The sequence below is a fragment of the Sander lucioperca genome, chromosome 4 (genome assembly GCF_008315115.2).
Source record: "Sander lucioperca isolate FBNREF2018 chromosome 4, SLUC_FBN_1.2, whole genome shotgun sequence".
Classification (NCBI taxonomy): Eukaryota; Metazoa; Chordata; class Actinopteri; order Perciformes; family Percidae; genus Sander; species Sander lucioperca.
Genome location: NC_050176.1, coordinates 41,674,206 through 41,701,684, shown reverse-complemented (window position 1 = coordinate 41,701,684; position 27,479 = coordinate 41,674,206). Strand labels below are relative to the sequence as shown.

The 27,479-nt window shown below is 40.6% G+C and overlaps 2 protein-coding genes and 1 long non-coding RNA gene across 4 annotated transcripts in view; all 3 read left to right on the top strand.

The window, feature by feature from the left end:
• Positions 1–27,479, top strand: part of LOC116048209 (NACHT, LRR and PYD domains-containing protein 3-like) — a 126,186-nt gene that overhangs the window by 51,071 nt on the left and 47,636 nt on the right. The gene's annotated exons all lie outside the window — the stretch shown is intronic.
• The window catches only part of LOC116050979, an 80,532-nt gene that overhangs the window by 17,200 nt on the left and 35,853 nt on the right, over positions 1–27,479 (top strand). The window lies entirely within an intron of this gene.
• LOC118494897 (NACHT, LRR and PYD domains-containing protein 3-like) lies at positions 1,552–27,479 on the top strand. The gene is made up of 7 exons (XM_036000595.1): positions 1,552–1,637; positions 1,756–1,809; positions 2,225–3,983; positions 6,624–6,800; positions 17,620–17,790; positions 25,974–26,144; positions 27,032–27,479. The coding sequence occupies exons 1-7, from the start codon at positions 1,619–1,621 to the stop codon at positions 27,225–27,227; spliced, it is 2,547 nt and encodes an 848-aa protein (XP_035856488.1). The 5' UTR covers positions 1,552–1,618; the 3' UTR covers positions 27,228–27,479.

Here is a 27,479-nt window from a genome sequence, read left to right as displayed (position 1 = left end):
TTATTACTAAATAAAATGGCATTTCATACAGCCTGCCAGTAGCTTCTTACGAGACACTGATTGGTTGAACAGTGTGATGAACAAATGTGATATCGCAATTCTCACTCCAACCCAAACAATGATGGTAACAAATACGAGACAATCACAGGCAGAGTAGGGCGGGTCATGACTTTGCCATCCTAAGAGAAAGATGAGTTGAGGTGGAGACAGAAAATGTTGGCAGGCAGAGAGAGGGAAGACATGTGGTACCCATCTTAGATAGTTTGTCCTCCCTCACACCTAAAAGCAACTTGTAAACATCTGAGTAGAGATTAGAAGCAGAAAACTGTACATCAGCCTCCCTCACCACCTTATCCTTCAGCTCTGCTTGTCATTTAGATTTTTAACTTGGAACCCTTTTTAAATATTATCAAACATTTCGGCCGCTGTGGACTTGTGTCCCTCAAGTGGTTTCAGGAAAGTGGCTGCGTGTGTCCGACAATGCACAAAACATCAACACCGGTACAAGCCTACAGCTGTCCGCGGACACAGAGTGCAGAAAGTGTGTCAGAGCCTCCCGGAAGGGTGAACTGAGACTCCGTTACCTGCTTGTCGGTCAACGGTTAATGACCGGTTAACATTTAATTTCATGGTGCTTTCTTTTGGAAGGCTGGCTGTCAAAAATCGCCACTTACTAGCTAATTAATTAGAGTTAAACGCTAGCTATCAGTAAAAAGAAGTGCCGTGGTGGTAGGTGTCTGGTGTGTGCGCCAGTGTCTGTGCCTGTCGGTCTGCAACCGCTTTTGGCGACTGGCGAGTGTTAATTTTGGACCCTGCACACACTGTAGAATGTTTTTAAAGAGAAAGTAGGTCTATCAACAGAAATAAATTATGGTCATGGGAAAAATACGTTGATAACAGCTTCAGAATTTCGATGTCGATAAATTTTTGATTCATTGTCCAGCCCTAAGATTAACATTATCAACGGTATCTGTTTGCTGTTTTACACTGATAAAATTGCGTCTTGACTAACATTAGTGGATAACTGCAGTGGATGCTGTGACGTTAGTTAACGTTACTTTACTTACCACAAAGATGTTGCCAGTGAGTTTCGGTATAATCTTGTCTCGGATGGAGCCGTGAACTTTCCAGCATGTATGTGTGTGAGCGTGATGTGTGAGTACATCGGGGCGGGGGTGGAGACTTCTTCTTTGGTGTTTATTCGGGTTGGCATTACTGACTGGACTGAGAGATAAAATATTTTCGTTCATTATGAAACTGTGGCGGGAAAAATTTGACTAAGGCGGGGCACCACAGTCTGGTTGATGTATGCGAAACATTGTTTTTCCTTTTGTAGTTATTATATAATAGATATTGTCAATTTAAATTTAAATGTTTAAGTCCTGTTTATCACATTTCTACCAAGTTTATTTGTTCTTGATATTTCAGGTCTTTGCTAAATCAGCTCTAAAAGAATCTCTGAACCTTTTTATAGCAGTTGATGAGTTGATGAGTTGTGGTTCCTGATTATTTTGTCTATTCTCAATCAGCTAAGGCTAAGAGGGGAGCAGTCACCGCCCAGCATGGAGGTGTCGTCAACACACCTCAGTTTAACGGTGTTAATGTTGCAGGGAATCTAATGGTCCAAGTCACGCAGGGTAATGTTTCCCGGATTTATCAATCAAATAAAACACATTTATGTTTAAATACAGTATGTACCGGATTAAAATGTAACCACCGACATTTCTTAAGACATGTTGCATGTTTGTGTTTCAGCCTCGTCTCCTGACAGGACAGACGAGACGAAAGATGCTTCTCCCAAAAACAAAGGTATTGTGTTTGTTAACAGAGTTTTCACAATCAAATGACAACAAAAAACCTCACCTTACTGCTGCAATTAAAACATAACTAGGCTGAATTATTATAAGGTTTTGTGGAGATTACATTGTTGAAGCTAAAATGTTTTTCTTCTCTGTTGTCTGTCCATCTTATACTTCACATGATGTTTTGTTTGCTAACATAAATCTTGTTAGCCTTCCAGCATCTGAGCATCTTGTTGGTGTAATGATCTAAAATGAATGACAGTTATTTAGGGTTACTTGCACATATATGGACCAGATATCCGTCCAAGTAAATCTGGACATGGATATGAAAATACCAAGGCACACTTGGACATACATACTGTATTTGCTAACGTGGAAGAGTACGTGAAAATAATGTAACTATGATTTCATTCATCTTTCAGCAAACACTCAAAGGTGCCGAGATAACTTAAAATCTTTCCTTGAAAATACAACAAAGGATCTGTCACAAGGAACAAAGGAAGATGGATCATCGACTCCTTTAGACAAGATCTATACGGAGCTTTACATCAGACGAGGAGGCAGTGGGGAGGTTAATAGTGAACATGAAGTGGTTAACTTGGAATGCAAAAGGAGTTCGAGTGAGGAGAAGAAAATCCAGGTCAATGACATTCTTCAACCTTTATCAAACGAAGAAAACCCTCCTCAGAGAGTTCTGACGAAGGGAATCGCTGGCATTGGAAAATCTGTCGCTGTGCAGAAGTTCACTCACGACTGGGCAACAGGAGAAGCCAACCAAACTACTGATTTCATATTTCCATTCACATTCAGAGACTTAAACTTGATTAAAGATAAGGATTGGAGTCTTGTGACATTAATATGTCACTATTTTGAAGAAGTGAAGGATTTGGAAAAGTCAGATTACAGCGAATCAAGTGTTTTGTTCATCTTCGACGGCCTGGATGAAAGCCAATTACCTCTGGACTTCAACAACAATGAGATGTGCCGCGATGTTACAAAGACCATAACATTAGACATCCTGCTGACCAACTTAATTTCAGGGCAACTGTTGCACAAAGCCTCAGTCTGGATCACAAGTAGACCAGCTGCAGCCACTAAGATTCCTCCCAAGTTCTTCCACAGGGTGACCGAGGTACGAGGCTTTAATGATGAGCAGAAGGAGGAGTACTTTCAGAAGAAAGTTAGTGACAAGGAAATGGCTCAGAAGATCTGCGATCATCTTCAGTCAAAGACGCAAAGAAGTCTGTACATCATGTGCCACATCCCAGTCTTCTGTTGGATTTCAGCCACAGCTCTACAGAGTATCCTAACAGAAACAGAAGAAGCTGAGTTGCCCAAAACTGTGACTGAAATGTACACACACTTCCTGATCATCCAGACAAAGCTGAAGGAATATCAAGAAGGTGAAACCGACAAAGATGTGATCATGAAATTGGGAAAGCTGGCATTTGAACAGCTTCAGAAGGGCAACATACTCTTCTATGAAAACGAGTTTAAAAGTTGTGGAATTGATCTGAAACAAGCTGCAGTTAATTCAGGAGTTTGTACACAGATCATAAGAAAAGAATCTGGTCTTCACAAACAAGAGATTTACTCCTTCATTCATTTAAGTGTTCAGGAGTTTCTGGCAGCTCTGTATGTGTTAGAGACTTTCTTAGATAGCGGAGAAAATCTGCTTTCCAGCCAGACAAGTGTGAAAGTGCCATCAAAGAAAGGAGAACGTCCCATCTTCCTCCTCCACCAGAACGCAGTGGATATGGCTTTGTTCAGCAATAATGGACAATGGGACTTGTTCCTGCGCTTCCTGCTCGGTCTGTCGCAGGATAAAAATCAGGAGCTTCTTCAAAAACGAGTTGGATTCAAAGGAAGACGTCCACAGAGCAACCAGGAGACAATCAATTTCATTCACGAGAAGATTAAGAAACTGTCCAACAGCGACAAGAGCATCAACCTGTTCCACTGTTTAAATGAGTTGGGTGACCAGTCTCTGGTAGAGCAAGTCCAAAAGTACCAGAGCTCAGGAGATTTTGGTAAACTCTTACCTGAACATTGGTCAGCTCTGGCCTTTCAGCTGCTCGTTTCCAATGAAGACCTGGATTTCTTTGACCTGAAGAAATACGAAAGATCAGATGAAGTTCTGGAGAGGCTGCTGCCAGTGCTCAACGCCTCAAAAAGAGCTTCGTAAGTATTCAACCTTGAGAAACCCAACAGCTCTGCAGCTCTCCAGTTGTGTTTTAAATGTAGAGAGGGGGAGTGTAATTTAAATGTTAACAGTAATTTTATTTTTAACTTTAGGTTAAGTAACTGTAACCTCACCAACATAAGTTGTGAGAACATTTCATCAGTTCTCAGCTCAAAGTCTTCTGGTCTGGAGGAGTTAGACCTGAGTGGTAACTCTCTGCTGAACCTTGGAGTGGAGCGGCTCTCTGATGGTCTAAAAAGTCCCAACTGCAAACTTCAGAGACTCCGGTAAGAACATCCAGATGCACAGTATGTTTGTGGTGATTCATAGTACAAGTAATACGGACTTGGGGGCACTTAAACTGGGAGTAGTTAACTTTTCTTTTGTGTTACAATGAACAAAGATGAAAGATTCCCTTCAGATATCTTATATCATGTGGTGATAATGTACATTTACCATCTTTAATCAAGTCAGATGTTTCAGGTGGATATCAGTTTTAACGTTGTCCAGAGATAGCTCCTAGCTTAGCACAAAGACTAAAAGTAGGGAGAAACTGTTAGCATAGCTCCATCAAAAGAGAAAAACTCACATCCAACACCTCCAAGACCTGATGTACATGTTACATTTAGCTAACAAGATTCAACATTTTGAAAGGTGGAATACTTCACTTTTAATGGGGCTGCTACTATTCTTTGTGCTAAGCTAAGCTAAACACATTCTGCAACTAAACTGGACACAGATGAAAATATACATAATATTATCCAACGCTGGGGACATTTAACATCTAAATTAGTGTCCAGCTGGCTAAAACTCTCCTGTTGACTGTACGAAAATGTCCCAATTCTGATGTTCAACATGTGTGAGTCAGGTCTAATTATTAATATTTTCTAATTAGTTTTAACACCTCAAAGCTTCATGAAGCAACATAAAACCAAATTAAACTTTCACCTACATGCAACTAGGGCTGCAATGATTAATTAACATAATCAACGACGTCGATTGTAAAAATTTGTCGACGCATAATTTCATTGTCGACATGTCATTCCAGATATGTTCTTAAAGCGTAACTCTCGCCAAAATGCAACCTAGGGTCTTTTTGTGAATGTACCCGAGTCAAACTTTTGTTTAAAAGCATATTTAGGACGGAAGCGCCACTTTTAAGATGTACCGTATTCTCGTTTTTCGGTGAAATGGCCTTTTGAATGGGAGTCCTAGGGGAACTTTTATGCTAGCCTCAAAATAGCTATTTTTAAAACACTAAGAAGGCTCGACACAACATGAGACTTTGCTCCAAGTATCACCAGTTACTCTAAACATGAATACAAGCATTGAGAACATTGTTTGTGTACACACAGTTTACTAAAAAAGGTTTTGAGCAACTCACGTTAGCTGTTGTTTACGCTATCCGCTATTTTCCCAGTCAAAAATAGGCGATTTCCGAATGCAAATGAACGGACTCCATAGGAGGAATTGTCATTCTTATATGAGGCTCCTTTTTCAACTCCAAGGTCAGTATTGTTTTTCACTAACGACAAAATAACAAATTATCAGTGCATTTATATGGAAGTAAGCTTTTGGAGCTTTCCATCTTTACTGTCCTCCCTTGACTATTTTTAACTGGCTCGATAGACGGCGACTGGAAGAACAACAGCTAACGTGAGTTGCTCAAAACCTTTAATTTTAGTAAACTCTGGGTACACAAACAATGTTCTTAATGCTTGTGTTCATGTGTAGAGCCCCTGGTGATACTTGGAGCAAAGTTTCATGTTGTGTCGAGCCTTCTTAATGGTTTAAAAATAACTGTTTTGAGGCTATCATAGTAGTGCCCCTAGGACTCCCATTCAAAAGGCCATTTGACCAAAAAACGAGAATACGGTAAATCTTAAAAGTCCTAAATATGCTTTTAAACGAAAGTTTGACTTGGGTACATTCACAAAAAGACCCTAGGTTGCATTTTGGCGAGAGTTACGCTTTAAGGGGGCAGAGCTCCAGACTGCGACCGACCATTTTTTGAGAGGGTGCGAGTAATTTTTAAAACTAATTGCACTTGTGCGACCTGCAAATTTTGTGACTTTTTATTTTTTTATTTTATGTTGAAAAGGAGGAGAGAGCGAGTCTGCCAGTGTTGGCCAATGTGTGTGAGAGGGAATGTGATTAGTTACTGCGTGGGTAGGTAATGTCATCTACACTCGTGTGTCTCGTTTTCGTAGCGTCACACTCATCATTCACAGATGCTGTTGCATAGCGCTGTTGTTACCATGTTTCCGTGAACATCATGATGTTGCAGTCCATAATACATTTACGAGTGGTGATCTGCAGCTGAGGATCATCCATTTTGTTTGGTAAAGACTGTACATTGACAAGGATAATGCTGCGAAGTGATAGCTAATAAGGAGTTAGCCTTAGCCTAATGTTAGCCCGCCTCTCTTTGTTTACGGTCTTAACCCCGCTTGCCTGCACAAAGGTTCAGATAAAGTTCTGGAGAGGCTGCTGCCAGTGCTCAAAGCATCAAAGAAAGCTTTGTAAGTATTGAACCTCGAGAAACCCAACAGCTCTGCAGCTCTCCGGTTGTGTTTCAGTGTAGAGAACAGAGGGAAGTCTTTGCTAAATGTTAACACTCATTTTGTTTTTAACTTTAGGTTAAGTTACTGTGACCTCACCGACAGATGTTGTGAGAACATTTCATCAGTTCTCAGCTCGAAGTCTTCTGGTCTGGAGGAGTTAGACCTGAGTGGAAACTCTCTGCTGACTGACTCTGGAGTGAAGCTGCTCTCTGACGGTCTAAAAAGTCCCAACTGCAAACTTCAGAGACTCCAGTAAGAAAATCCAGATGCACAGTATGTTTGTGGTGATGCATAATACAATTCATATGGACTTTGGGACACTTAAACTGGGAGTAGTTTACTTTGCTTTCATGTTACAGTGAACAAAGATGAAAGATTCCCTTCAGATATCTTATTTCATGTGGTGATAATGTACATTTACCATCTTTAATCGAGTCAGATGTTTCAGGTGGATATCAGTTTTAACTTTGTCCAGAGATAGCTCCTAGCTTAGCACAAAGACTAGAAGCAGGGGGAAACTGTTAGCACAGCTCCATCAAAAGAGAAAAACTCACCTCCAACACCACCAAGTCTGACTGATGTACATGTTACATGTAGCTAACAAGATTCAACATTTTGAAAGATGGAATACTTCACTTTTAATGGGGCTGCTACTATTCTTTGTGCTAAGCTAAGCTTAACACATTCTGCAACTAAACTAAACTGGACACACAGAGATGAAAATATACATAATATTATCTGCCTCTGGGGACATTTAACATCTAAATTAGTGTCCAGCTGGCTAAAACTCTCCTGTTGACTGTACGAAAATGTCCCAATTCTGATGTTCAACATGTGTGAGTATTCTCGTTTTTCAGTCAAATGGCCTTTTGAATGGGAGTCCTAGGGGAACTTTTATGCTAGCCTCAAAATAGCTACTTTTAAAACACTAAGAAGGCTCGACACAACATGAAACTTTGCTCCAAGTATCACCAGTGACTCTACACATGAACACAAGCATTGAGAACATTGTTTGTGTTCACAGCGTTTACTAAAAAAGGTTTTGAGCAACTCACGTTAGCTGTTGTTGTTTACCCTATCCGTCATTTTCCCAGTCAAAAATAGGCGATCTCCGAATGTGAATGAACGGACTCCATAGGAGGAAATGTCATACTTATATGAGGCTCCTTTTTCAACTACAAGGTCAGTATTGTTTTTCACTAACGGCAAACCAATGAATAATCCGTGCATTTATATGGAACAAAGCTTTTGGAGCTTTCCATCTTTACTCTCCTCCCTCGACTATTTTTGACTGGTTTGATAGATGGCGACCAGAAGAACCACAGCTAACATGAGTTGCTCAAAACCTTTCTTTTTAGTAAACTCTGGTTACACAAACAATGTTCTCAATGCTTGCGTTCATGTGTAGAGCCCCTGGTGATACTTGGAGCAAAGTTTTATGTTGTGTCGAGCCTTCTTAGTGGTTTAAAAATAGCTATTTTGAGGCTATCATAGTAGTGCCCCTAGGATTCCCATTCAAAAGGCCATTTGACCGAAAAACGAGAATACGGTAAATCTTAAAAGTCCTAAATATGCTTTTAAACGAAAGTTTGACTCGGGTACATTCACAAAAAGACCCTAGGTTGCATTTTGGCGAGAGTTACGCTTTAAGGGGCAGAGCTCCAGACTGCGACTGACCATTTTTTGAGAGGGTGCAGGTAATTTTTAAAACTAATTGCACTTCTGCGACCTGCAAATTTTGTGACTTTTTATTTTTTTATTTTATGTTGAAAAGGAGGAGAGAGCGAGTCTGCCAGAGTTGGCCAATATGTGTGAGAGGGAATGTGATTAGTTACTGCGTGGGTAGGTAACGTCATCTACACTCGTGTGTCTCATTTTCGTAGCGTCACACTCATCATTCGCAGATGTTGTTGCACAGCGCTGTTACCATGTTTCGTGAACATCATGATGTTGCAGTCCATAATACATTTACGAGTGGTGATCTGCAGCTGAGGATCATCCATTTTGTTTGCTAAAGACTGTACATTGGTGAGGAAAATGCTGCAAAGTGATAGCCGATAAGGAGTTAGCCATAGCCTAATGTTAGCCCTCCTCTCTTTGTTAACGGTCTTAACCCGGCTTACCTGCACGAAGGTTCAGATAAATTTCTGGAGAGGCTGCTGCCAGTACTCAAAGCATCAAAGAAAGCTTCATAAGTATTCAACCTCGAGAAACCCAACAGCTCTGCAGCTCTCCGGTTGTGTTTCAGTGTAGAGAACAGAGGGAAGTGTTTGCAAAATGTTAACACTCATTTTGTTTTTAACTTTAGGTTAAGAAACTGTAACCTCACCTACAGATGTTGTGAGAACATTTCATCAGGTCTCAGCTCGAATTCTTCTGGTCTGGAGGAGTTAGACCTGAGTGGAAACGATCTGCTGGACTCTGGAGTGGAGCTGCTCTCTCATGGTCTAAAAAGTCCCAACTGTAAACTCCAGAGACTCCGGTAAGAACATCCAGATGCAGAGTATGTTTGAGGTGATTCATAATACAAGTCATACGGAATTTGGGACACTTAAACTGGGAGTAGTTTACTTTTCTTTCATGTCACATTGAACATAGATGAAAGATTCCCTTCAGATATCTTATATCATGTGGTGATAATGTACATTTACCATCTTTAATCGAGTCAGATGTTTCAGGTGGATATCAGTTTTAACTTTGTCCAGAGATAGCTCCTAGCTTAGCACAAAGACTAGAAGCAGGGGGAAACTGTTAGCACAGCTCCATCAACAGAGAAAACTCACCTCCAACACCTCCAAGTCCGTCTGATGTACACTCACCTTGAAGATTATTAGGAACACCTGTTAAATTTTTCGTTAATGCAATTATCTAATCAACCAATCACTTGGAAGCTGATTCAATGCATTTAGGGGTGTTGTCCAGGTCTAGACAATCTCCTGAACTCCACACTGAATGTCAGAATGGGAAAGAAAGGTGATCTGAGCAATTTTGAGCGTTCCATGGTTGTTGGTGCCAGACGGACTGGTTTCAGTATTTTCCAATCTGCTCAGTTACTGGGATTTTCATGAACAACAATTTCTAGGGTTTACAAAGAATGGTCTGAAAAAGGAAGAACATCCAATATGCGGCAGTCCTGTGGGCGAAAACGCCTTGTTGATGCTAGAGGTCAGAGGAGAATGGGCCGACTAATTCCAGCTGATAGAAGATCAACTTTGACTCAAATAACCACTTGTTACAACCGAGGTATGCAGCCAAGCAATTGTGAAGCCACAACACACAAAACCTTGAGGCGGATGGGCTACACCAGCGGAAGACCCCACCGGGTACCACTCATCTCCACTAAAAATTGGAAAATGAGGCTACAATTTGCACAAGCTCACCCAAATTGTACCTTTCAAGACTGGAAAAATGTTGCCTGTTCTGATGAGTCTCGATTTCTGTTGAGACATTCAGATGGTAGAGTCAGAATTTGGCGTAAACAGAATAAGAATATGGATCCGTCATGCCTTGTTACCACTGGGCAGGCTGGTGGTGGTGTAATGGTGTGGGGATGTTTTCTTGGCACACTTTAGGCCCCTTAGTAACAATTGGGCATCGTTATCATTTAAATGCCACAGCCTACCTGAGCATTGTTTCTGACCATGTCCATCCCTTTATGACCACCATGTACCCATCCTCTGATGGCTACTTCCAGCAGGATAATGCACCATGTCACAAAGCGCAAATCATTTCAAATTGGTTTCTTGAACATGACAATGAGTTCACCGTACTAAAATGGCCCCCACAGTCACCAGATATCAACCCAATAGAACATCTTTGGGATGTGGTGGAACGGGAGCTTCGTGCCCTGGATGTGCATCCCACAAATCTCCATCAACTGCAAGATGCTATCCTATCAACATGGGCCAACATTTCTAGAGAATGCTTCCAGCACCTTGTTGAATCAATGCCACGAAGAATTAAGGCAGTTCTGAAGGTGAAAGGGGGTCAAACACGCTATTAGTAGGGTGTTCCTAATAATCTTCAAGGTGAGTGTACATGTTACATGTAACTAACAAGATTCAAAATTTTGAAAGGTGGAATACACTCTTAATGGGGCTGCTACTATGCTTTGTGCTAAGCTAAGCTAAACACATTCTGCAACTAAACTAAACTGGACACACAGAGATGAAAATATACATATTATTATCTGACTCTGGGGACATTTAACATCTAGTGTCCAGCTGGCTAAAACTCTCCTGTTGACTGTATGGAAATATCCCAATTCTGATGTTCAACATGTGTGAGTCAGGTCTAATTATTAATATTTTCTAATTAGTTTTAACACCTCAAAGCTTCATGAAGCAACATAAAACCAAATGAAACTGTCACCTACATGCAACTAGGGCTGCAATGATTAGTCGACATAATCAACGACGTTGATTGTAAAAATTTGTCGACGCATAATTTTATTGTCCACATGTCGTTCCAGATATGTTCGGAAAGCGTAACTCTCGCCAAAATGCAACCTAGGGTCTTTTTGTGAATGTACCCGAGTCAAACTTTTGTTTAAAAGCATATTTAGGACGGAAGCGCCACTTTTAAGATGTACCGTATTCTCATTTTTCGGTGAAATGGCCTTTTGAATGGGAGTCCTAGGGGAACTTTTATGCTAGCCTCAAAATAGCTACTTTTAAAACACTAAGAAGGCGCGACACAACATGAAACTTTGCTCCAAGTATCACCAGTGACTCTACACATGAACACAAGCATTGAGAACATTGTTTGTGTACACAGAGTTTACTAAAAAAGGTTTTGGGCAACTCACGTTAGCAGTTGTTGTTTACGCTATCCGCCATTTTCCCAGTCAAAAATAGGCGATCTCCGAATGCAAATGAACGGACTCCATAGGACAAAATGTCATTCTTATATGGGGCTCCTTTTTCAACTACAAGGTCAGTATTGTTTTTCACTAATGACAAAACAACAAATTATCCGATGGAATTAAGCTTTAGGAGCTTTCCATCTTTACTCTATTAAAGATATAGTCTATTTTTGACTGGTTCGATAGACGGCGACCAGAAGAACCACAGCTAACGTGAGTTGCTCAAAACCTTTTTTAGTAAATTCTGTGTACACAAACAGTGTTCTCAATGCTTTTGTTCATGTGTAGAGCCCCTGGTGATACTTCGAGCAAAGTTTCATGTTGTGTCGAGCCTTCTTAGTGTTTTAAAAATAGCTATTTTGAGGCTAGCATAAAAGTTCCCCTAGGACTCCCATTCAAAAGGCCATTTGACCGAAAAACGAGAATACGGTAAATCTTAATAAAAGTAATTTTTAAAACTACTCGCACTTGTGCAACCTGCAAATTTGATGACTTTTTATTTTTTTATTTTATGTTGAAAAGGAGGAGAGAGCGAGTCTGTCAGAGTTGGCCAATGTGTGTGAGAGGGAATGTGATTAGTTACTGCGTGGGTAGGTAACGTCATCTACACTCGTGTGTCTCGTTTTCGTAGCGTCACACTAATCATTCGCAGATGCTGTTGCACAGCGCTGTTGTTACCATGTTTCCGTGAACATCATGATGTTGCAGTCCATAATACATTTACGAGTGGTGAGCTGCAGCTGAGGATCATCCATTTTGTTTGCTAAAGACCGTACATTGATGAGGAAAATGCTGCAAAGTGATAGCCAATAAGGAGTTAGCCTTAGCCTAACATTAGCCCGCCTCTCTTTGTTTACGGTCTTAACCCCGCTTGCCTGCACGAAGGTTCAGATAAAGTTCTGGAGAGGCTGCTGCCAGTGCTCAAAGCATCAAAGAGAGCTTCATAAGTTTTCAACCTCGAGAAACCCAACGGCTCTGCAGCTCTCCGGTTGTCTTTAAGTGTAGAGAACAGAGGGAAGTGTTTGCAAAATGTTAACAGACATTTTGTTTTTAACTTTAGGTTAAGAAACTGTAACCTCACCAACAGATGTTGTGAGAACATTTCATCAGTTCTCTGCTCGAAGTCTTCTGGTCTGGAGGAGTTAGACCTGAGTGAAAACAAACTGCTGGACTCTGGAGTGGAGCGGCTCTCTGACGGTCTAAAACGTCCAAACTGCAAACTCCAGAGACTCTGGTAAGAACATCCAGATGCTCAGCATGTTTGAGGTGATTCATAATACAAGTAATGTGGACTTTGGGACAATTAAACTGGGAGTAGTTTAATTCAATTCAATTCAATTCAATTTTATTTATAGTATCAAATCATAACAAGACTTATCTCGAGACACTTTACAGATAGAGTAGGTCTAGACCACACTCTATAATTTACAAAGCCCCAACAATTCCAATAGTTCCCCCAAGAGCAAGCATTAGCAGTGGCTATTGCGACAGTGGCGAGGAAAAACTCCCTTTTAGGAAGAAACCTCGGCAGACCCAGACTCTTGGTGGGCGGTGTCTGACGATTGGGGTTATGACGGTACAGGATGTAGCGTGGCACAGCAGAGCATGGGTGGACGCGGTGGACGCAGCAGGATGTAGCCGGGCATTGCAGGGAATCGTAGAGCGTAGCAGGGTGTAGCAGGTCCATAGCCACAGCTGCACCCAAGACCCAGGTCTTGGTGTCGCCCTAATCCGAGGCGATGTTCTGGGTGAAGAAGAAACATAAGGACTCCGGGGAGTAAACTCCCCGAAGCTAGGTGAGTAACAAGCACTTCTGAGACAGGATGTGCATAAAAGGAAACAAAAGAAAAGAGTGTGTTATAAGAAGGAACTTCCTCGGCAGTCTAGAATTATAACAGCATAACTAGGAGAGGCACTATATTATTGATTATACGATAGGTAAATCTGATGACTGTAAAGAGAAGCAGAGAAAAGCAGGGGTGCTGTGTCTGCAGCTATGCACCCTGCCCCGCCGGTCTAGGCGTTCACTGCAACTCCTCACTCCCTAACTATAAGCTTTATCAAAGAGGAGAGTTTTCAGTTTAGTCTTAAATGTAGCGACAGTGTCTGCCCCCCGAACCCAGATTGGGAGCTGGTTCCACAGGAGAGGAGCCTGATAGCTGAAGGCTCTGCCTCCCATTCTACTTTTAGAGACTCTAGGAACCACAAGTAACTCTGCATTCTGGGAGCGTAGGGCTCTAGTGGGACAATAAGGTACTAAGAGGTCCTCAAGATATGAAGGAGCTTGACCATTTAGAGCTTTATAGGTCAGAAGAAGGATTTTAAATTCAATCCTGGATTTTACAGGAAGCCAATGGAGAGAAGCTAATACAGGAGAAATATGATCTCTTTTCTTAGTTCTTGTCAGAACACGCGCTGCAGCATTCTGGATCAGCTGGAGAGTCCTAAGGGACTTATTTGAGCATCCTGATAATAAGGAATTACAGTAGTCCAGCCTGGAAGTAACGAATGCATGGACTAGTTTTTTTGCATCGTTTTGAGATAGGATGTTCCTAATTTTAGCAATGTTACGAAGGTGAAAAAAGGCTGTTTTAGAGGTTTGTTTTAGATGGGCGTTAAAGGATAGATCCTGATCAAAAATAACTCCTAGATTTCTGACAGTAGTATTGGAGGCCAGGGCAATACCATCCAGAGTAATTATATCTTCGGCTAATGAGGTTCGTAGGTGTTTCGGGCCCAGCACAATAACTTCGGTTTTGTTTGAGTTTAACATCAGGAAATTGTAGGCCATCCATGATTTTATATCTTTAATGCATGCTTGAAGTTTAGCTAGCTGGCTGGTTTCGTCTGGCTTGATTGACAGATATAATTGGGTGTCATCCGCATAACAGTGAAAGTTAATTGAGTGTTTCCTAATAATATTGCCTAGAGGAAGCATATATAAGGAGAATAGAATTGGTCCAAGCACTGAGCCTTGAGGAATGCCATGGTTAATTTTAGCGTAATTGGAGGGTTTATTGTTAACATTAACAAATTGCGATCGATCAGAGAAGTAGGACTTAAACCAGTTTAGTGCGATTCCTTTAATGCCAACTAAATGTTCCAGTCTCTGTAACAGGATGGTATGGTCAATAGTATCGAATGCAGCACTAAGATCTAATAAGACAAGTACGGAGACAAGTCCTTTGTCTGATGCAGTTAGAAGGTCGTTAGTAATTTTCACCAGTGCTGTCTCTGTGCTATGATGCTTTCTAAATCCTGACTGAAAGTCCTCAAATAAGCTATTGCTATGTAGAAAATCACATAACTGATTAGCGACTACTTTCTCAAGGATCTTGGAGAGAAAGGGAAGGTTAGATATAGGTCTATAGTTGGCTAAGACCTCACGATCGAGGGTGGGTTTTTTCAGTAGAGGTTTTATCACAGCTACTTTAAATGACTGTGGTACATAACCTGTCAATAAAGACATATTTATCATATCTAGCAATGAAGTGTTAACCACGGGTAATGCTTCTTTAAGTAGCCTCGTAGGGATGGGGTCCAAGAGACAGGTAGATGGGTTTGCTGAAGAGACCTTTAGCATTAATTGTTGAGGGTTTATAGGATAAAAGCAATCTAAGTATATGTCAGGTCTAGTCGTTCTTTCTAGCAGTCTGTCAGTTAAAGGTGACCCATTAGAGGTTGGGGGCAAGAAGTGATGAATAGTATCTTTAATTGTTATAATTTTATCGTTAAAGAAACTCATGAAGTCATCACTACTCAGAGCTATAGGAATAGATGGCTCAATAGAGCTGTGGCTATCTGTCAGCCTGGCTACAGTGCTGAAAAGAAACCTTGGGTTGTTCTTATTTTCTTCTATTAGTGATGAATAGTAGTCTGATCTGGCCTTTCTTAGGGTCTTCCTATAGGTCTTCAGACTGTCTTGCCAGTCTAAACGAGATTCTTCCAGTTTGGTGGAACGCCATTTACTTTCAAATTTGCGCGAGATTTGCTTTAATTTACGAGTGTGGGAGTTATACCAAGGTGCTAGTTTCCTTTGCTTCATCGTCTTCTTTTTAAGGGGAGCAACAGAGTCTAAAGTAGTCTGTAGGCAGGCCGTAGCACCGTCTATGAAATTATCAATTTGAGAGGGACTAAAGTTTACATAAAGATCCTCTGTTATATTAAAGCACGGTAATGAGTTTAGTGCTGTTGGAATATATTCCTTAAATTTAGCTATAGCACTGTCAGATAGGCTTCTAGTGTAGAAGCTTTTATCTAATTTCGTATAATCGGGTAGTAAGAATTCGAAAGTTATTAAGAAGTGGTCTGATAATAAAGGATTTTGCGGGAATACTATTACGTCTTCAATTTTGATGCCATATGCCAGCACAAGGTCAAGGGTGTGGTTAAAACAGTGCGTGGCCTCATGCACACTCTGACTGAAACCAATAGAATCTAGCAGTGAATTGAAAGCTATTGCTGTCAACGTCCACATGGATATTAAAATCACCTACAATAAGTACTTTGTCTGATTTTAGGACTACACATGATAAAAACTCTAAGAATTCCGATAAAAATTCAGAATATGGACCTGGTGTTCGGTAGACAACAACAAATATAATAGGCTGTACTGTTTTCCATGTTGAATGCTGAAGATTAAGAACGAGATTTTCAAAAGAGTTATAATTTAGTTTAGGTTTAGGATTAATTAACAGGTTTGAGTCAAATATGGCTGCAACTCCCCCTCCTCGGCCTGAGCCTCTAGGAATTTGAGTATTAATATGAGTGGGAGGAGTGGCTTCATTTAGACTGACATACTCTTCATGGCCCAGCCATGTTTCAGTTAGACAGAATAGATCAATTTGATTATCGGATATCAATTTGTTTACTAGTATTGCTTTAGAAGACCGAGATCTGATATTTAGTAGACCGCATCTAATTTTCCTATCCTGTTCTATCATTGCAGTGGTAGTTGTAATTCCAATTAGGTTGTTAAGTATTGCCCCTCTTTTGGTTACCTGTGATTTAACTGATCTGAGTCGAGTTACAGACACTGTCTCATTTTTTGGGGCAGGTTGTGGCTGACGTGAACTGGGTGCTAAATTGACTATGTTTGCAGTCATCTTCTTATTACTTAGGGGATTCAACACTTTGTATGGTCTATTGTTGATTATAACTGGAATAGTACTAGTACTACATGTTACGCTGCAGAAAACATTTTCAGATTCATTCACTTGTAAAGTGCCATTAGGATCAATACCTGGGGGGCATGAATCTGTGATATTTTCAACAGAATGTCAATACTTAACTGTGTTTACTTTTCTTTCATGTTACAGTGAACATAGATGAAGATTCCCTTCAGATATATTATATCATGTGGTGATAATGTACATTTACCATCTTTAATCGAGTCGGATGTTTCAGGTGGATATCAGTTTTAACTTTGTCCAGAGATAACTCCTAGCTTAGCACAAAGACTAGAAGCAGGGGGAAACTGATAGCACAGCTCCATCAAAAGAGAAAAACTCACCTCCAACAACTCCAATCTGTCTGATGTACATGTTACATGTAGCTAACAGGATTCAACATGTTGAAAGGTGGAATACTTCACTTTTAATGGGGCTGCTACTATTCTTTGTGCTAAGCTAAGCTAAACACATGCTGCACCTACATGCAACATCATAGACTAAAGACTAGTTCAGACCAAAGATTCACGATGAGTCAAAATCATAATAATATGTCAAAAACCTTTCTGAGTTCTTGGCAGAGACACTTTCTCGACTAGAGACACTGGAGTGAGTATTGTGGTCGTTTTCAGGTATTGAGGCCATTTTTACACTAAAAGTCTATTTACATTAATATTAAATAAATGGTTTATAACAGACTATAATATAGTTGTGAAGAAATATAAGGACATTTTAAGTGTTTATTAATTTAGCATGTTTGTTGTTATTATAACTTCTATGAAACATATTTTATATGATTACAGCTGTTTTACTGTGTTGTTATTAATGATCTGTTTATACAGCAGCCTCCCCTTGGTCTCCACAGGAGGAATTATAGATGTTAATACATTAAGAAACACTAAATCTGTTCACAGCTACATTATAGTTATACAACATTTATTATATTATTTATTATTTATTTTATACAGTCTCTTCCACAAAAAGTTAGAACATAAAACAATCTCTGATCTGAAAACTGTGTTTAAATGTCTCCTTCCAGCCTGAGATGGTGCGGGATAACAGCAGCTGGCTGCCGGTCTTTGGCCTCTGCCCACAGCGACTCCTCTGATCTCAAAGAACTCAACCTGAGCCTCAACTTCCTGGAAGACCAGGGGGTGGAGCTGCTCTCTTATTGGATGAGGAAACCCCAGTGTAGACTGGAGATACTGAGGTGAGACTTCTCAAACAGTTTTCTGTAATTCTTTCTTCCCTGGACACCTGTTCTGAGAATAATATAATTTATCTAGCTTTTAATTTCAGACCATTTCAGTGTTAGTCAGAATTTCCCCCGTTGATCACCTATCTATTTCTATTTTGGAGTATCTGGGTAGCACTTTATAATAACTACACATAATTCATCATTTATTAAGCATTAGTTACCTATTAGTTAATGGTTTGTTCATCATTATTTATTCTTTTGTTCATACATAATCCATCATCAGTAAAGCATTTGTTCACAAAGTTATGAATGTTTTGTTGATACTAAATAAGCCTATCTAGAAAAATATGTTTGTAAGTACATGATTTATACTTAATAGATGATGAAACAACCATTTATAAATTAAATCATTTTCCCATTATAAACCAGTTGCAAACTATTACTAAATGCTTTCTTCACCATTTGTAAAGCATTGCTCCTATGCTAATTCTCATAAATAAAGAATTTGTATACACACTCATAAATGGTTTGTTCATAGTAAATAAGGCTCTCGAAAATGATGTTTATAAATAGAAGTTTGACACTTAATAACTATTGGTAAATTTCATAATTTTCCCTTCATAAACTATTTACAAACTATTTCATTGTTTATCATTTGTAAAGCATAGTTCCTACATTCATTCTAATCAGTAAAGCGTTTGTAAATACAGTTAGTAAATGTTTTGTCCATAGTAAGTAAGTACAAGTTTTAAACTACAACTCAGAGTTCTTTGAATGACAGAAGTCTGCTCAGATGAGATCTAAATGAGTGCAACAGGACATGTATAGTACAGAACAGCATGTTTAGGATCCCCAAAACATGGATTAATACACTTCAAAAAATTAACAATGATCTAACAAACAACATGAACTGTGATTAACTTTAGATAGCCCTAGTCTTATATGATTTAACAGGAGTCAGGAAGGAACTGTGTTGATTAGGGCTGGGACAGTTACCGCAATACTGCGGTCACGTGATGCCTACCGCAGGTCTGAGCTCATCACCGTCATCACCGCAATAAAACATTGGCCTGCACATGTGTGCACGTTGTGTCTAATGACATGGATTCATTGATTATAATGACATGGATTGTGTCTAATGACATTGTGTCTTACATGGATTCAAGGTTTACTAAACAATACTTAACATCAAATTAAAGCTGCAAGCACCGATGGACGGGTCCTCACTCCTTTGTGCGCGTCGGTGTTACCGGCAGTCACCGCTCCTTGCGACCGTGCATTTGCGCGGCACTCAGACACTACAAATTGTCACCAATGAAAAGGGAACTCTACATCTACACCAATTATGAGTTCATTGATATCTCACATAAGACTCTACCTTAAATGGGTCACTAGTTATGAAAGGGGGCGTGGCTTAAGCATAGGGGGCGGGCCAAAACATCACCAATCAAAAATAAACTCTCTGCTAAGTTCAATGACACCTCACACAAGACTCTACCTTAAACGGTTAAAATGGTATGAAGGGGGCGTGGCTTAAGCATAGGGGGCGGGCCAAACCATCACCAATAAAGAAGAAAGTCTCTGCTGAGTTCAATGATACCTCACACAAGGGTCTACATCAAACGGTTCAAATGTTGTGAAAGGGGGCGTGGTTTAAGCATAGGGGGCGGGCAAAACCATCATCAATGAAGAAGGAACTCTCTGCTGAGTTCAATAACACCTCACACAAGACTCTACCTTAAACAGTTAAAATGTTATGAAATGGGGCGTGGCCTGATTAAGTGGGCATGGTTACATTATAGGGGCGGCTCAGTATCACATTTAGACCACTCATAAGTTTCATGTAAATCGGATGATGTTTGTCAAATAAGGCGCATTTCCTGTTTCCAGCGGGGGGCGCTATGACCAAAAGTAAATATTGGCCTGTAGATGTCCTCAGGCCTGGACCCTTGTCAATCATCAGAAATTTCGGGCAGATACGACAATGTACACCAAGTTCCAACAACTTCTTTGTTCATCGCTAAACACTCAAAATGGCCGCCATGCCACGCCCACACCGTTTAACGAAAAGTTTTTCTTTTAATAACTTTTCATCTTTAATGTGTTGAGGTGGTACTGACCAAATTTGAAGTCCATCGGATGAAATCTCTAGGAGGAGTTGTTAAAGTATAGCACGTATAGTTTTGGGCCTACTTCCTGTTGCCACTAAGGGGCGCTATGACTTTCAGTAAATATCTGCCTTTATTTGTCCTCAGAGTTAGAGTCTTATGAATCATGAAAGGTTTCGAGCCAGTTGGACAATGTACACTCGAGTTACTGGACAATGTACACTCGAGTTACACCCACTTCCTGTTTCGGCGGCGAAACGCACAGAATGGCCGCCACGGCCACGCCCTTTGACGAAATTTTTTTCTTTTAACAACTTTTCATCTTTAATGTCTTAAGATGGCACAGACCAAATTTGAAGTTGATCAGATGAAACCTCTAGGAGGAGTTTGTTAAAGTACGACATGTGGAAATGGCCAAAATCGCACTAATTTCGAACTTTCAATTCAAAATGGCGGACTTCCTGTTGGATACAGGGTATGGCTACAATTATGTTTTCTGTGCAGCTTGACATGATACATAAATCGGAATAACTTTTGCCAAGATACAACCATTCATGTTTTAACAACCATCGACAGGAAGTTGTTCCTCCATAACCTGCGCATTGTTTTAGCTATCAAAATTCTTTTGATAACTTTTAGTCACGAGGGTCCACCGAGTCTATAGTCAAGTCCCAGGAGGAGTTAGACAAAGTATGTTTCCCATATATCGCGATGTGGCTAAATAATAAAAGCAATTCTAACAGCTCCATCTAATAGCCGATTCACTCTAAATTTGGCATGGATGCTTAAGCCCCTAAGCCCCTAACAAATGTGTCATGTTTGGTGTCAATCGGAATAAATCTTGGTAGGATACGCAACTTCCTGTTTCAACAGCCCCCTACAGGAAGTTGGTCCTCTGTAACTTGCGTATTGTGTTAGCTATCAAAATCCTTTTGATAACATTTTGTCAAGAGGGTCCACCGAGTCTACATGTACATTTTTGTGCAGATGGGACTCACGCTTTAGGAGGGGTTAAAAAAAAAAGTAGGTTTCGCTCAAAGCGAATTCGCTAATTAATTAAAAAAATGAAAACAGCGCCATCTAAAGGCCGATTGACACCATATTTGGCACACAGCCTCATTGGCACATGAGGAACAACTGTCTTACGTTTTGTGTCCATCGGAATATCTGTGTACAAGATACAACTGTTCCTGTTTACACCCACCAACAGGAAGTTGGTCCTCTGTAACTTGCACATTGTTTTAGCTATTAAAATTCTTTTGATGACTTTTTGCAACGAGGGTCCTCCAAGTCTATATGCCAGTTTTCCTGCCGATCGGACTCACGCCCCAGGAGTAGTTAGACAGAGTAGGTTTCCCATATTTCAATATTTTTCTGATTAATTAAAAAAAATTAAAACAGCGCCATCTAATGGCCGATTGATGCCATGTTTGGCAGAGATTCTAAACCGGCCATGATGAACAACATTATCAAGTTTTGGGGCAATCGGAATAATTGTTGCCAAGATAACGCAACTTCCTGTTTAGACAGAAAGTTGCTGTAACTTGCGCATCTTTTCAAGTATCAAAATTCTCTGGATAACTTTTCGTCATGAGGGTCAACAGATACTACCTGTAAAGATTCAAGAAGATTGAAATCACGGCCTAGGACGAGTTCGAAAGAATGTAAAACACATGAAAAATGCATAATTAAAAATGGTTGCCTTCCGGTTGGGCATAGTAATAATAAGGCATAATGAAGGTAAATGGGAAATATGTCCGCAATGATTAGAGCAATATGGGTATTAAATATGGTGAAGATCGGAACAACTATGTCCAAGTTAAGGCCTTCCAGGCATTAGGGGGCACTATGGAGCCCACTTACAGGTTTGGGCCAAATCGCTGTACAGTCTCGCAAAGCTCCCAGGTGTTTATGTGGGCGCCAATTTTTGTGAGTTTTCGTATATCTTGAGGCCGTCAAAAATGTGCCCAATGGCTAAATCCAATTAGGGTCCCATAGGCCATGCCCACTTTGACCAATCAGTACCTTACTGTAGGGGTGGCCTCATGAGTGGCCCTAAATGGTACCCTTAAAATTTTGTAAAAGTCAGATGAGCTGTTAATGAGCTATAAACTTGTACTTAAATCATGTACTTGTAGCGCCCCCTAATGGCCAATTTTCGTAAACTGTGTCGGGCATCTCCAGATGGTCATGACAAACAAGAATCTTAAGTCTTGCTTTGATTGCAATTATTTTGGTCGAGATATGGCAAAGTTGGTGTTTTCATACTTAGCTACACAAGTTTGTTTGTGCGTAATATGTGCAATTCTTAGCCTATAAAAATTCTTTAGATAACTTTTTGTCAGATCTGCCTGGAGATGCTACCTGCCAAGTTTCGTGCAGATCGGTCGCACGGTCTAGGAGGAGTTCGGCAAAGTAGGTTTTCGATAAATCGCAATTTTTCACACATAAAAGTCTAGGCGCAAATGGGCATGGCCTATATCAGGAGATTCAGCTGGATCCAGGGAATGCAAAGATATATGGTTTTTGAATGTGCGATGTACAGCTTGGGAGTTATAGGGCCACTATAACCCTTATAGGGTTTCTTTCTGCAATAGCGCCACCTAGTGGCGCATATTAGTAATTATTTTGAATCGTTGCAATTTTCACCAGTTGTGACGTGTGCAAATTTTTGTGAGTTTTCGTGCATTTTAACCCCCTCAAAAATGCGACGAAGGACTCAGAAAAATAATCTTATGAAAAACAATAGGTTCCTTCGCACTTTCGTGCTCAGGCCCTAATAATAATCTGATGAAAAACAATAGGTTCCTTCGCACATTGGGGCCTTGCACTTTCGTGCTCGGGCCCTAATAATAATCTGATGAAAAACAATCGGTTCCTTTGCACTGAAAGTGCAAGGCATAGATGACAGAATTAATCTGTCTGTTGAATTGTAACGCTGAGTCAGAACTTACACCCAGATTTGTTTACTGTGTGACACATAGCCATGTGACAAAAATTCATCCAATCAGCGACTGACTGTATAAAAATGTGCTTTACCTGATTCAACTGTTTTCATATTTTTGTGAAATAACTTATCAAAGAAATGTAACTTACATTTTTCCATTTTAGGGGTCCAAGCCCGAGTCTGTAAGAACGGGCAATAGCAAAGCTATGCCGTTCGTACAGCAGAGCTGTAGAACCCTATTGTTTTTCTACTGATTAATCATCATCATCATCATCATCATCATCATCATAGTCATTCTTCTCCGCCTAAAACTCTGACTACAGCCTAAACCGTACATGGTGGGGGGTTGGCATTTTAAGGACTGGTCCGAAACTCCGCAAGGACTTTAGGCACAAAAATAGACCCACTTCCACCACTAGGTGGCGCTTTAGCAGAAAAAACGCGTTTGGCCCTATAACTTCCACACCGTACACCGTACATTCAAACCCCACACATCCACGCGTTCCCTGGATCCAACTGAATCACGTGATATAGGCCACGCCCATTTCCGCCTAAACTTTTATGCGTGAAAAATTTACCAAAAACTTACTTTTTTGAACTCCTCCTAGACCGTGCGACCGATCGGCACAACATTTGGCAGGTAGCATCTCCAGACGGGCCTGTCAATAAGATAATAGAAATTATTTTGATAGGATAAAACATTTGCATATTACATACAAACAAATTTGTGTAGCTAACTATGAAAACAGCAACTTTGCCATCACATCACATCACATGAATCACATGATATAGGCCACGCCCATTTCCGCTTACATTTTTTTTTTTTGCAATATCGCACAATGTGCAAAACCAACTTTTTCGAACTCGTCCTAAGCCATGCGACAGATCAGCACAAAACCTATCTATCTGTAGGAACTCCAGATAGACCTGACCAAAAGTTACTCAAGGAATTCTGCTACGTTAAAGTATGCGCATTTAACGACCAAACAAATTTTCCTAGCTAGCTACCACACACATATCATATCATATCTCGGCCAAATTAAATGTTATCAGCAAATAACTTGAGATCTTTGTTTAACATGCCACTACGATGCTCTGTACCAAATTTGGCAAAGACCGGCCTTTAGGGGACGCTATAAGCAACCTTTATTTGTTTTGGCCAATAACTCAATGTTCAATGGGAAATTTGCAATTGCAATATCTCTGCCACAGTACATGCAATCAACACGAAACTTGTAATGCTCGTTCGGCATGTCGCTCTAAGGCTGTGTACCAAATTTGGCAAAGATCGGCCATTAGGGGGCGCTATAATCAATGTAGACCAGTTTTGGCCCTTTTACTCAATTTTAATGGGATATTTGCAATGGAAATGTACCACAGACCTTGCAGCTCACACTTCTCAATATTTACTGATGTTTGCCTCCTACCGTTAAGTTTTGGTTTTCGCTTTTGCGTGCTCCTTTGGTTTTTTACAATAAACAAACTTGTTAACTCACCTGACAAAGTTTCTACAACCTTCATAGTGGACAAATTCAACTCTTTTCTCTCACTTTTTCAATCCAGAATCAACACCATTCATAGGAGCCGATACCATGCAATTACAAACGTTAAAAACAAACGTTTTTAACGTAGACTTACGAAACTTGGTACAGATATGTAAGATGTTAAGACGCACACAAAACGTCATTGGAGCCATACCCTAAACCTAACAGGAAGTCTGCCACTTTTAATTGAAAGTTCGAAATTAGTGCGATTTTGGCCATTTCCACATGTCGTACTTTAACAAACTCCTCCTAGAGATTTCATCCGATCAACTTCAAATTCGGTCTGTACCATAGTAAGATGTCAAAGATGAAAAGTTGTTAAAAGAAAAAATTTTCGTCATAGGGCGTGGCCTTGGCGGGGTGGCCATTTTTTGCGTTTCGCCATCAAAAAAGGAAGTGGGTGTAACTTCAGTGTACATTGTCCAATTGGCTCGAAACCTTTCAGGATTCATAAGAGTCCAACCCTGAGGACAAATAAAGGCCGATATTTACTTAAAGTCATAGCGCCCCCTAGTGGCAACAGGAAGTAGGCCTAAAAGTCAAGGTGCTATACTTTAACAAACTCCTCCTAGAGATTTCATCCGGTGGACTTCAAACTTGGTCTGTACCATCCCAACACCTTAAAGATGAAAAGTTATTAAAAGAAAAACTTTTCGTCAAACGGGCGTGGCGTGGTGGCCATTTTGAGTGTTTAACGATGAACGAGAAAGTGGCTGTAACTACAGTGTACATTGTCATATCTGCTTGAAATTTCACAAGAATGACAATGGTCCAGGTCTGAGGACATCTACAGGCCAATATTTACTTTTGGTCATAGCGCCCCCCGCTGGCAACAGGAAATCTACCTTATATGGCAAACATCATCCGATTAACATGAAACTTAGAATGTGTGGTCTACATGTGATACTGAGCCAGCCCCTATAATATAACCACGCCCACTTACTCAGGCCACGCACCCTTTCATACCATTTGAACCGTTTAAGGTAGTGTCTTGTGTGAGGTGTCAATGAACTCAGGAGAGAGTTCCTTAATCATTGGTGATGGTTTGGCCCGCCCCCTATGCGTAAGCCACGCCCCCTTTCACAGCTAATGAACTGTATAGTGTAGAGTCTTGTGTGAGGTATCATTGAACTCAGGAGAGAGTTCCTTCTTCATTGGTGATGTTTGGCCCGCCCCCTATCCTTAAGCCACGCCCCCTTTCATAAATACTGACCCGTTTAAGGTCGAGTCTTATGTGAGGTATCAATTAACTCAGCAGAGACTTCCTTTTTAATTGGTGATGGTTTGTTTCGCCCCTATAATTTAGCCACGCCCCTTTTCACAGCTAATGAACTGTATGACGTAGAGTCTTGTGTGAGGTATCATTGAACTTTGCAGGGAGTTCCCTTTTCATTGGTGATGATTTGCGGTGTCTGAGTGCTGCGCAAATGCAAGGTCGCAAGGAGCGGCGAACGCCGGTAACTCCAACACGAGGAGCGAGGGCCTGTCCATCGCTGCTTGCAGCTTTAATTATATTTTATATTTTTTCTCTTCCACAAACATTAGAACACAAAACAATCTCTGATCTGAAAACTGTGTTTAAATGTTTCCTTACAGCCTGAGCGGCTGCATGTTGTCAACAGCCAGCTGCCGGTCTTTGACCTTTGCCTTCAGTGACTCCTCTGATCTCAGAGAACTCAACCTGAGTGGCAACAACCTGGAGTACCAGGGGGTGGAGCTGCTCTCTGATTGGCTGAGGAAACCCCATTGTAGACTGGAGATACTGAGGTGAGACTTCTCAGACAGTTTTCTGTAATTCTTTCTTCCCTGGACACCTGTTGTGAGATTAATATAAGTTATCTAGCTTTGAGTTTCAGATAATTTTAGTGTTAGACTCAGACTGCAAACATGTTTAAATCTGATGCTTCATCCTAGCACAGTACAGTTAAGTAAAACATTTACTGTTTGATACAACTCAAGTAACAGCCAATAAGTCAGAGTATTATGGTAGTTTCAAGGAACAGTTTGACATTTTGTGGAATATGCTTTTTTTCACTCTCAGAGTCAGACGTTCAGACTGATACCACTCTCATGTCTGTACGCTAAATATAAAACTACAGCCACTTAGCTTAGCATAAAGGCTGGAAACTGCTAGCTGACTCTGTCCAAAGGGAACAAAATCCACTATCAACTGGTTTGTTAAATCTGTACTCAAACGGAAGTTTAAAATCTACAATTCACCGTTTTATAGGCGGATACATTCCAGACGAGCCCACTAAAGCTGTATTTATAGTCGACAGGGTTAATGGTCCCGTCGTTGGCTGTTCTTGGTACCAGTAAGGAGTCTCACTGTTACATGTTAAACCAGCTGCAGGCCAAGTCAAGACCTCATGTTATAAATCATCTCCACGGTCTCCAGATCTCCAAAACAGAGAAAAAGGTTTTATCTTAACCTTCAACCTGATGAGGAAAAAGCTGCTGATGATGACAGCATTAACCTGTCTGTTGATTTGTAATGCTGAGTCAGAAATTACACCGAGATTTCTGACTTATGTTTGGACATTTGAAGACCCTATAAAATGAAACCACCAGAGATACTAAAGACTAGGTATTGATTTTAACACCTGACAGTGTTTGTATTACTGTGGTATTAAACCAATGTGTTTCTCTCTCAGGTTGTCATTCTGCACAGAGAGGTGCTGTGAGTCTCTGGCCTCGGCTCTGGAGTCGAACCCTTCACACCTCAGAGAACTGACGCTGCACCGCAGTGATCCAGGAGAATCAGGTCTGAAGCTGCTGTCTGATTTACAGGAGAACAAAAGATACAAACTGCAGACACTGAGGGTGTCTAAGGGATTCATTAGAACATGAACCGGATCAGAACTAAAAGACAACAATGGATAATTTTCCTCCTTCTGTCCGGACCAAATGATCTGAACTACAGGTGTGAAAATGACCTTAAATTCCTCATAACTCTTCTCTCTTTAAGGACTCAATGCTCAAAACTCCTCAATCAGAAGTCAGAGGGTATCTGAGCACCAGCTACCAGCTCTTTGTGTAACGTAAGAGCATAAAATACTGGAGGGGGGAGGAACATAGAGGAACATGTCCCACTGCACTTTT

Coding starts and splice junctions, on each gene's coding strand:
- LOC118494897 (XM_036000595.1), top strand. Junction 6,801..17,619: donor TGCAAACTTCAGAGACTCCA/GTAAGAAAATCC, acceptor GTCTCCTTCCAG/CCTGAGATGGTGCGGGATAA. Junction 26,145..27,031: donor TGTAGACTGGAGATACTGAG/GTGAGACTTCTC, acceptor TTTCTCTCTCAG/GTTGTCATTCTGCACAGAGA.